We start from the raw sequence: 11,889 nt of genomic DNA on the forward strand, positions 1-11,889 counted from the left end.
TAATGTATTCAGAATTTTTAAGTTTCTTTTTTTCTGAAAACTTTTTAATAGATAAATCGATATCCTGTTCATTCTTTTACCGTCATCTGATGGTGATTTGCTAAAACGTATTCTCAACATTCACCCTAAATATATTTCGTATTTTTCAGTAAAAATAATTCTCAAGTTTTAGAAAAATAAAGAGAAAAGTGTAAGTCATTATTTGTCGTAACAAACTGATAAATCACTGTGTTAGCTATTTAAGCTGTTAAATAATTGACACGACTGCGACTTCCGAGTCGTCAGGGTTAGTAAAACGCGTTTCACTAGCCAGTTGTCAAAAACAATCATCAGATGGCGATCTTTTATTAAAAAAAAAAACAACAACAACAACCAGAAAACCTTTTCTTTTGAAAAACAGAACGTTTAATTTTTTTTTCACAAAAGTTCAATAGATAAAAGCAAAATAATTTGATTTAAACTTTTTTCTTTCTTTAAATAATACAGGTGGAAAATACCCTTCATCGGTATTTAAAATAAACACACCACATGAGACTTATTTAAAATTATAAAATCGCATTTTCAAGCAAACAGATAACACTTTAGAAAATTTGAGCTTATTTAATTCTAGTTAGAGATAGAAGAATGAGCTTCAGAATATTTAAATTTCATGAAAAGTAAAAAATAAGATTTGAAACACATGATGAAAGTAAAGACTAGTAGTAACAATATATACAACACAAATCCCTTACAGGGGCTGCTATCGACATGCATCAAAATAATTAGTCGAAGAAATGTTCTGGATGTTCTTACGTAAACATAGAATCAATGCGTGAGTAAAATATATCTCAAAACACCTTACATATAATAATAATATACACTGCCACCACAAAAAAAAACATAGCCTTATTCTTTCTATTTGTTCTTATCAAAGGTTCCTGGTGAGAGATGGAATTTCTCGAAAACTGTGAAACTCAGTACAAGTGGTAAGTTAAATGATTGGTTAGGCTTCACAGTCGTGTTTTTTTTTAATATATCAGATTGGTTTCAAACATCACCAGCACAGTAAACCAAACAGAAAACTAGCTCGGCAAAGATGTTGTCTTTCATACAAAAGCAGTAAAACAAATTGAAATGGAAGACCACGTGGCATGAGAAACAAAGAGTCAAACAGCCTCAAAATGGATCTTATTTACAGCTTCTGGACATTTACATACGTAAATACTTCATCCCTCATACAAGCGGCTTAGCACAGTGGAACATTGGATTCAGTAGTTGCTCACTCTACCAAATGATGGCAGCACTAAACAATTAACACAGCTGTCCACAAGAGCAGAAAGTGTGGCCAGGCGTCGTAATCTGACAACAGTTTTTAGAACGTGTTCCGTCACGTGTTGTTTCAGGTTGAACACGTGGTCTCCTAGTTTGTTCACAACAGACTCTAGGTCGTTATTCATATTTTAAAACTGTTAACAAGATCAGAAAGCGTGATTAGACACCATAATCTGACAACCGATTTTAACGTGTTCCATCACGTGCTGTTTCAAGGTGCACACTTGATCTCGTAGCTTGTTTACGACAGACCCTAGGTCGTTATTCTCGGTTTTCAGCTGAGCAACCTTCTCTTCCAGCCTACTGATCCGCTCCAACTTTCGGCGACGACACTTGCTGGCCGCTATTCTGTTTCGGAGCCGTTTCCTCTCAAGTTTGATCTTCTCCTGTTTTTCCATGTTGATGGGAGACATCGGTGGGGACTGGCAGAGGCTGGGCACTGTCTGGGGCTCTTCTTTCAAGTAGCCATTCGTGACGGGTAATATCGTGCACGTACTACTGCTGGACACTGCCAAGTTTTCTTCTGTAGCTACAACGGGCTGAGGGACGACACTGCCGGCGATGGGTGCCGTCGCTTGGTGCAGCTGATTGAGGGCGTCTACAAAGCCACGGGCGTACTGTTCTTGTTCTTCGGTAACGCTCCGGGTAAAAAGGTATTGCGTCGGGGTCGGAGTAGTCGTCACCAGTCCGTTATGGGTGATTATTAATCGCTCTAACTCTGGTGATCCTAACTTTAACATGTTGAGGTCTGGTGAAGTGAGTAACGTGTTGCTCTTCTGTTTTTTACTGTACCTGGTCTGAGTCAAGTCTAGGGTTGCCGGCCGCTTCAGAGTTCCATAATCATCCCGAGAGCGGGCGAGACTGTTGTCATAGAACGTGGTTTCCATCGTGATGCTGGTCTCACGTGTGATTAACACCAGACGAAGCAAGTCTTACTCACTCGACGGAAGTGTTACTAACTAGGCTTAGACAAGCACCGAAGGCAGTATTTACGACACGAACGGTCGATCGATTCACAATACTTCTAGTCACAAGCTTTTCCGTGCCTTATAACGCTGACTCAAGCTACTATTTTAGTATGATGATGTCATTGTAGACGTTGATGATTGGTGGAAGCTGACATCACTTCAGCGTAACGTCATCTCACTTCGTGGAGTCGAGACTACCGAGAATTGAGTATGTGTTAAGGCGTGACTTTCACTCGTGGCAACCAATCAGAATAAAAGAAGACATGACGTTGGGTTGGGAGCGCGGAGGTCAAGACCCGAAGAAGCACAGCTAATACAACATTCGATAAGAGAACCTTCGTTACTGCATTCTTGTAATATCTGTATACCAGGTGTGAAGAATGATGTTTTAACAATAATAAATATTCGTGTTCGAAAATAAACAAAACATTCACAATTGTTAACGATTACGTAGAATTACACTAAGAATTCCACATCTATCATAAGTAGCTTCTGTGAAGAATAGACCAGAACTAAGATAATGAGTAAAATCAGTCGCTGTTTTATACGATACATTAGGTGTTACTGTTCCATACGATACTTTAGTTATACATCAGACGCCATTATTCTGTATGATATTTCACATGTAACACTGTATGTCACTGTTCAATACAATATTTCAGTTATACATGTGACACTATTCTACACGATATTAGAACCATCGCACCAAACATGCTCGCCCTTTCAGCCGTGGGGGCGTTATAATGTTACGGTCAGTCCCACTATTCGTTAGTAAAAGAGTAGCCTAAGAGTTGGCGGTGGGTGGTGATGACTAGTTGCCTTCTATCTAGTCTTACACTACTAAATTAAGGTCAGCTAGTGCAGATAGCCCTCGAATATCCTTGCGCGAAATTCAAAAACAAAGAAAACTATACGATACTTCAGTTATACATCAGGTGTTACTGTTCAATACGATACTTCAGTTATACGTCATTTGTCACTATTCTATACCATACTTCGGTTATACGTCAGTTGTCACTATGCTATACGATACTTCAGTTATACGTCAGTTGTCACTATTCTATACGATACTTCAGTTATATATCAGATGTCACTATGCTATACGATACTTCAGTTATACAACAGGTGTCACTGTTCTATACCATACTTCGGTTATACGTCATTTGTCATTATTGTCTACAATACTTCAGTTATACATCAGGTGTCACTATGCTAAACGATACTTCAGTTACATATCAGGTGTCACTATGCTATACGATACTTTAGTTATACATCAAGTGTCACTATGCTATACGATACTTTAGTTATACATCAATTGTCACTATGCTATACGACACTTCAGGTGTCACTGTTCTATACCATACTTCGGTTATACGTCAGTTGTCACTATTGTCTACAATACTTCAGTTGTACATCAGGTGCTACTGTTCTATGTCAAACGTTGACTGTACATCAGATGTTAGTTTTCTATACGTGACATCATTTGTACATTAGATGTTACTGTTGTATGGGATACATAAGGTGTACATAAACTGCTATTGTTTTGTATAGTACTTTTGTATAGATGTCAGTTTAGCTTCACATAGAAAGACAGAAAAGGTTTAGTGAATGAACGAGTTCTTTTTTTTTTATTCCGTGTACAAACTGTTGTGTTTTAGGGATTCTTAGAAATGTGAAATTCGATTTTATTGACCTTGTTTACAACCTCTCTCATTGTGTGATAGGAGTTATTGACCGTACGTTTCACGTCCAAAAGTGAAACGTTTCGTTGACTTCATCTGTTAGAGGACAAGTAGTTACGTCAGGAGAGAAAGTTTAGCAAAAAAAATTTAATTATCGAAAACAAAATGCCCCCCGCTAGTACAGCGATAAGTCTTCGGATTTACAACGCTAAAATCATGGGTTCGATTCCCCTCGGTGGGTTCAGCAGATAGCCCGATATGGCTTTGCTATAAAAAAACTCACCCTTCTCGCCACCAGCGTCAGCTCTGTTTTATTTCTCACTCTGTATTCGTTGTGTTCAACCTTGGATTAATCACTTTAGAAGATTAGATTTAGTGATGGTAAAGTTCTGTTATCGTCTTCGTCTGTTCCACACTCTTATCTTTCTGTAAAGCGTTCCTAACAAAGCCTGTTTATATGTGTTTTCAAAACCGAACTTTCTGGTGACATTTGTGTTATCACCCAAAACACAAAAGCTAAAGTGTACTGATATTCAGTTGGAGACATTACATTATCAGATAAATGACCGTTTTACCTCATTATGCCATACCAAATTACAAAAGTTCCATAATAATACTAAAAAAAAAAAAAACAATCAGACGATTTGTTGTTTCGTAATTTTTGCATTCTGCTTATCTCAAACCTCGAGTCAGGATTTCTTCTAAATTTCTACGAACTAGTTTCTTGTTTTGAATTTCGCGCAAAGCTACACAAGAGCTATCTGCGCTAGCCGTCCCTAACTGAGCAGTATAAGACCAGAGGGAAGGCAACTAGTCTTCACCACCCACCGCCAGCTCTTGGGCTACTCTTTTACCAACGAATAGTGGGATTGGCTGTAACATTATAACGCCCCCACGGCTGAAAGAGCGAGCTTGTTTGGTGTGACGGAGATTCGAACCAGAGATCATAATATTGACGAGTCACGCGCGTTAACAACCCGGTCATGCCGGACTACTTTCATATTACTTTGTTTAGTGACAAACATAAAACTGATTAATACAAGATCTTCTTGAAGGATCAAACGTTTCCAGGAACCAGTTAGAGTTTGGTGCATAAAGTACGAAAAACAAAGCTGCAAAGAAAAAACAAAACCAATAAAAAAACTTCGTATTTCAAAATATTGTCTCGTGTATGTTCACGTTCACGAGAACTTCTTTTATTATGCGTACAGATAACTAATTAATTCCAAGTCATATTTAGAACTAGCTAATTAAGTTACAACAATATAGGTTTGTTATATGTTTGCTAACCCAACGTGCCCCCCCCCAGTGGCTCAGCGGTATGTCTGCGGACTTACAACGCTAAAAATAAGGTTTCGATACCCGTGATGGGCAGAGCACAGATAGCCCATTGAGTAGCTTTGTGTTTAATTCAAAAACAACAACAACCCAACGTTAGTCCCATGTTTTTCTAGAGCGGGTGAAAAGAGATTCTTTAACCCCTGGCCACCCGTGGGTCCCACCCAAAGTTCAACCATGATGCTGAGTAGAAACCATCACCATGTATATTACAAACACTGTATAAAGAAGTTTAGTTGTTTTATGATTCAGGATTTCTTTAATGATGAGGGGTGGGAGTTATTGAAACTGGTAAAATTCAATAATAAATGGTAAAATAAATGTCATGTTTCTATTTCAGTTTACCTGGTGGGACAGAGGTAAATCTACGGATTTAAAACGATGTAATCCAAGTAGCCCACCGTGGCATTAACTTCAAGAACACAGACACACAAACATATTCATGTTGATTCATGTACGAGTTGATTATATGCTTAAGAGAAATGATTGGTTTTGTCTCCCATATTTAAATATTTTAATTGTAACATATTTACTATATCTTTCGGCCCGGCATGGCCAGGTGGGTTAAGGAGTTCGACTCGTAATCAGAGGGTCGCGGGTGTTCGATTCCCCATCACATCAAACATGCTCACCCTTTCAGCCGTGAGGGCGTCATAAAGTTACGGTCAATCCCACTATTCGTTGGTAAAAGAGTAGCCCAAGAGTTGACGGTGGGTGATGATGACTAGCTGCCTTCCTTCTAGTCTTACACTGCTAAATTAGGGACGGCTAGCGCAGATAGCCCTCGTGTAGCTTTGTGCGAATTTAAAAAAAACAAACTGTATCTTTTAAGATTGTGAAACCGTTTTGATGTAGGTTGTTGTAAGAATTTGAACTTTCTCGGTCATTGTTTCTCTACACATATTTCATATGATTAGAACACTATCACTAAACCTATCTGTTTTGTAACAATATAGCGATACTGTTCTAACGATACAGTTACAGTACTCTAAACACACATTAATATTATTATAACAATATATCTATGTGTGTAACAATATAGCGATACTGCTCTAACGATACAGTTACAGTACTCTAAACACACATTAATATTATTCTAACAATATATCTATGTGTGTAACAATATAGCGATACTGTTCTAACGATACAGTTACAGTACTCTAAACACACATTAATATTATTCTAACAATATATCTATGTGTGTAACAATATAGCGATACAGCTCTAACGATACAGTTACAGTACTCTAAACACACATTAATATTATTCTAACAATATATCTATGTGTGTAACAATATAGCGATACTCCTCTAACGATACAGTTACAGTACTCTAAACACACATTAATATTGTTCTAACAATATATCTATGTGTGTAACAATATAGCGATACTGCTCTAACGACACAGTTACAGTACTCTAAACACACATTAATATTGTTCTAACAATATATCTATGTGTGTAACAATATAGCGATACTGCTCTAACGATACAGTTACAGTACTCTAAACACACATTAATATTGTTCTAACAATATATCTATGTGTGTAACAATATAGCGATACTGTTCTAACGATACAGTTACAGTACTCTAAACACACATTAATATTGTTCTAACAATATATCTATGTGTGTAATAATATAGCGATACTGTTCTAACGATACAGTTATATTACTCTAAACACACATTAATAGTCTTCTAACAATATATCTATGTGTGTAACAATATAGCGATACTGTTCTAACGATACAGTTACAGTACTCTAAACACACATTAATATTGTTCTAACAATATATCTATGTGTGTAATAATATAGCGATACTGTTCTAACGATAAGTTACAGTACTCTAAACACACATTAACATTGTTTTAACAATATATCTATGTGTGTAACAATGTAGCGATACTGTTCTAACGATACAGTTACAGTACTTTAAACACACATTAATATTATTCTAACAATATATCTATGTGTGTAACAATATAGCGATACTGCTCTAACGATACAGTTACAGTACTCTAAACACACATTAACATTGTTTTAACAATATATCTATGTGTGTAACAATGTGGCGATACTGTTCTAACGATACAGTTACAGTACTTTAAACACACATTAATATCGTTCTAACAATATATCTATGTGTGTAATAATATAGCGATACTGTTCTAATGATACAGTTATATTACTCTAAACACACATTATTAGTGTTCTAACAATATATCTATGTGTGTAACAATATAGCGATACTGTTCTAACGATACAGTTATATTACTCTAAACACACATTAATATTGTTCTAACAATATATCTATGTGTGTAATAATATAACGATACTGTTCTAACGATACAGTTATAGTACTCTAAACACACATTAATATTGTTCTAACAATATATCTATGTGTGTAACAATATAGCGATACTGTTCTAACGATAAGTTACAGTACTCTAAACACACATTAATATTGTTCTAACAATATATCTATGAGTGTAACAATATAGCGATACTGTTCTAACGATACAGTTACAGTACTCTAAACACACATTAATATTGTTCTAACAATATATCTATGTCTGTAACAATATAGCGATACTGTTCTAACAATACAGTTACAGTACTCTAAACACACATTAATATTGTTCTAACAATATATCTATGTCTGTAACAATATAGCGATACTGTTCGAACGATACAGTTACAGTACTCTAAACACACATTAATATTGTTCTAACAATATATCTATGTGTGTAACAATATAGCGATACTGTTCTAACGATACAGTTATAGTACTCTAAACACACATTAATAGTGTTCTAACAATATACCTATGTACATAACAATATAGCGATACTGTTCTAACGATACAGTTATATTACTCTAAACACACATTAATATTGTTCTAACAATATATCTATGTGTGTAATAATATAGCGATACTGTTCTAACGATACAGTTATAGTACTCTAAACACACATTAATATTGTTCTAACAATATATCTATGTGTGTAACAATATAGCGATACTGTTCTAACGATAAGTTACAGTACTCTAAACACACATTAATATTGCTCTAACAATATATCTATGAGTGTAACAATATAGCGATACTGTTCTAACGATACAGTTACAGTACTCTAAACACACATTAATATTGTTCTAACAATATATCTATGTCTGTAACAATATAGCGATACTGTTCTAACAATACAGTTACAGTACTCTAAACACACATTAATATTGTTCTAACAATATATCTATGTCTGTAACAATATAGCGATACTGTTCGAACGATACAGTTACAGTACTCTAAACACACATTAATATTGTTCTAACAATATATCTATGTGTGTAACAATATAGCGATACTGTTCTAACGATACAGTTATAGTACTCTAAACACACATTAATAGTGTTCTAACAATATACCTATGTACATAACAATACAGTGGATTGTACCGATGTGTGTAACTGGATTGTACCGATTTCAGAATACTGCCTATTTCATTTGTCTGTTTGTTTGTCCGTGACGACTGTTTATTTTTCAGTTTTCCAACCTCTCGTCACCATGAAACTTACAGACATGATTTGTTATAAAGTGAACTGAACAGTTTATATTACACGTGACATCTCACTGAGTGGCTCATCTCCTGTTCTTATATAAAGTGAACTGAACAATTTATATTATACGTGACAACTCACTGACTGGGTCATCTCCTGTTCTAATATAAAGTGAACTGAACAGTTTATATTAAACGTGACAACTCACTGATTGGGTCATCTCCTGTTCTAATATAAAGTGAACTGAACAGTTTATATTACACGTGACCCACTCACTGACTGGGTCATCTCCTGTTCTAATATAAAGTGAACTGAACAGTTTATATTACACGTGACCCACTCACTGACTGGGTCATCTCCTGTTCTAATATAAAGTGAACTGAACAGTTTATATTAAACGTGACAACTCACTGACTGGGTCATCTCCTGTTCTAATATAAAGTGAACTGAACAGTTTATATTACACGTGACCCACTCACTGACTGGGTCATCTCCTGTTCTAATATAAAGTGAACTGAACAGTTTATATTACACGTGACATCTCACTGACTGGGTCATCTCCTGTTCTAACATAAAGTGAACTGAACAGTTTATATTACACGTGACCCACTCACTGACTGGGTCATCTCCTGTTCTAATATAAAGTGAACTAAACAGTTTATATTACACGTGACAACTCACTGAGTGGTTCATCTCCTGTTCTGATATAAAGTGAACTGAACAGTTTATATTACACGTGACCCACTCACTGACTGGGTCATCTCCTGTTCTAATATAAAGTGAACTGAACAGTTTATATTAAACGTGACAACTCACTGACTGGGTCATCTCCTGTTCTAATATAAAGTGAACTGAACAGTTTATATTAAACGTGACAACTCACTGACTGGGTCATCTCCTGTTCTAATATAAAGTGAACTGAACAGTTTATATTACACGTGACATCTCACTGACTGGGTCATCTCCTGTTCTAACATAAAGTGAACTGAACAGTTTATATTACACGTGACCCACTCACTGCCTGGGTCATCTCCTGTTCTAATATAAAGTGAACTGAACAGTTTATATTAAACGTGACAACTCACTGAATGGGTGATCTCCTGTTCTAACAGTTTTTATGAAATACAACGTTTCACTGATAGGATAATTTTATTCGCTTGTTCGTTTATCTTGGTTTGACAACACTCTGTATTTTTCTTCCCTACTTCTACACTGATTCTGGCTAATAACACACTCACCGTACTGATGAAGCCAACAGAATAAAGATGCTCTCTCGACATGGATAATACTGCAAGCACTAAAACAAAAACTAACTAATGAAAATAACAAGTTACTTGTTTCTGAATTTACACGCAAGGCTACACAGAAAACTATTAACGCATGTACGTCCCTAATTTTGAAAGTATAGCTGTCAGATTGGAGTGATAGCACTCGACGTATAGAGCGCCACTTCTGCAAAGTTTCGAATTCAACAACGCGGTCGACCTTGAACCTTCGAACTTAACGTCTGTGTGAGCCAACCACTAAGCAATTTACCAAAAGTGATATATATAAAAAAGTAAAAGTGGTATTAATACTAAATTGAGATATGAAAGGAAAGTAACAATTGTTTCTAAGGGAAGAGGAAGAAATGAAATAAATAAAACTAGGAAGAAGAAATCTGAATATGAACAACCAACTTGTTAACGTGCGAGAAACGCATATTACTTGTAAACAAAAGCGACTTCGTTCTTCAGCGAAACAACTAAATTTTCTGTCCTATTTCTTAACGGCAAAAGAATCCAAATATTTACGGGGAGATAAAATTTTCGAGAATATACAACAGCTGTATCTATTCCAGTCGCCGACTCAACAGTGTTATCACATTTACAACATTAAATCTCGTACACAGAAAATTGAGTATACAAGGAAACACACACAAAAAAAGACCTTGCTTTGATCTATAAAACTGGGCGGGGCCTCTCGTTAACAGTTGACACTGCTAGCATAACGAAGACTTGGGCCTCATGTAATATACGTGATGGGGAGGACTTGGTGAACAACTAGGGGTGAAAAATAGCAGCCTACCACCACTTTTATTCCCTTTATCATTTTTAGAATTAGCAGCTTGTGCCAAGTCCTCGTATCTATTTCATTGTTACCCAGTCTAGTTGTCACATGACTGTCATCAGTGCGTAGCAGCTCGTGCAGCGTCCCGTGCGTGCTTGCCTTGATCTGTAACTCAGTTGACTCTGTTGTTAGGTGTTCAAGGCGATTACGTTGGAGCAGCACTAGGACAATAATAGACGAAGTATCAGGATACAGCGTCAAGGTACTGCCACATAACAGACATCCAGTGATAAACAAAGTAGCCTAAATACACAAAACTAACTTTGCATCACATTCTCCTTAATAATGTAGTAGCAGAGATCAGATACTTTTATTACTCAGAAAAAGACAAACAAACGAAAACTGGTATGTTATACAGTTTTTGTGTACTTCCATTCAACTGATAGAAACAAAAGGTGGATGAAAGTATAGTTCAGTAGACATTTTGTACAAAACATATAAAAATTATAAGTTTTTTTTAATGTCTAACATCTGGTCGTTGAATAATTATAAGTTTATTTATTGATAGTATTAAGAATTGTAAAATAAAAAACGTACAGAAGTCAGTGTTAACTTGTCTCTTTTAGGCCTACGATAAGTGAACGTAAATGATTTCGGTATCTGTGATTATAATTCTTTTTTACTGTTTGAAACAAGCAGAGACTAAAGTGCTCTTGCAACAGATATTAATTTGGTCGCAGGTGTTTTGCGGGTCTTTTTTAGTAAAACTTATTATGCACGATTTTCTCAAACATTTTTTCAAAATAATATTAATTGATCCACAGGTACAAATAATTTATTGCTACTATAACATATAACACTTTAAGTAAAATAAATTAAAATGTTTTCTCACATTCTCCAAATAATCAAGAAAAATATAACCAGGTTAGGAAATGTTTATATTTTTTTTCAGTCTAAATGTTAGAGCAGAAGACGTTTTTGT

At 35.6% G+C, this 11,889-nt stretch overlaps 1 protein-coding gene across 1 annotated transcript; it reads right to left on the reverse strand.

The window, feature by feature from the left end:
• Positions 1 to 382: 382 nt before the first annotated feature.
• Positions 383 to 10,929, reverse strand: LOC143248545 (transcription factor Jun-like). Its single transcript, XM_076496980.1, has 2 exons — positions 10,097 to 10,929; positions 383 to 2,639 (listed from the first exon to the last, which is right to left on the reverse strand). Exon 2 carries the CDS (start codon positions 2,196 to 2,198, stop codon positions 1,458 to 1,460), a length of 741 nt encoding a protein of 246 aa, XP_076353095.1. The 5' UTR covers positions 2,199 to 2,639; positions 10,097 to 10,929; the 3' UTR covers positions 383 to 1,457.
• Positions 10,930 to 11,889: the final 960 nt, after the last annotated feature.

Source organism: Tachypleus tridentatus, chromosome 4 (genome assembly GCF_004210375.1).
Source record: "Tachypleus tridentatus isolate NWPU-2018 chromosome 4, ASM421037v1, whole genome shotgun sequence".
Classification (NCBI taxonomy): Eukaryota; Metazoa; Arthropoda; class Merostomata; order Xiphosura; family Limulidae; genus Tachypleus; species Tachypleus tridentatus.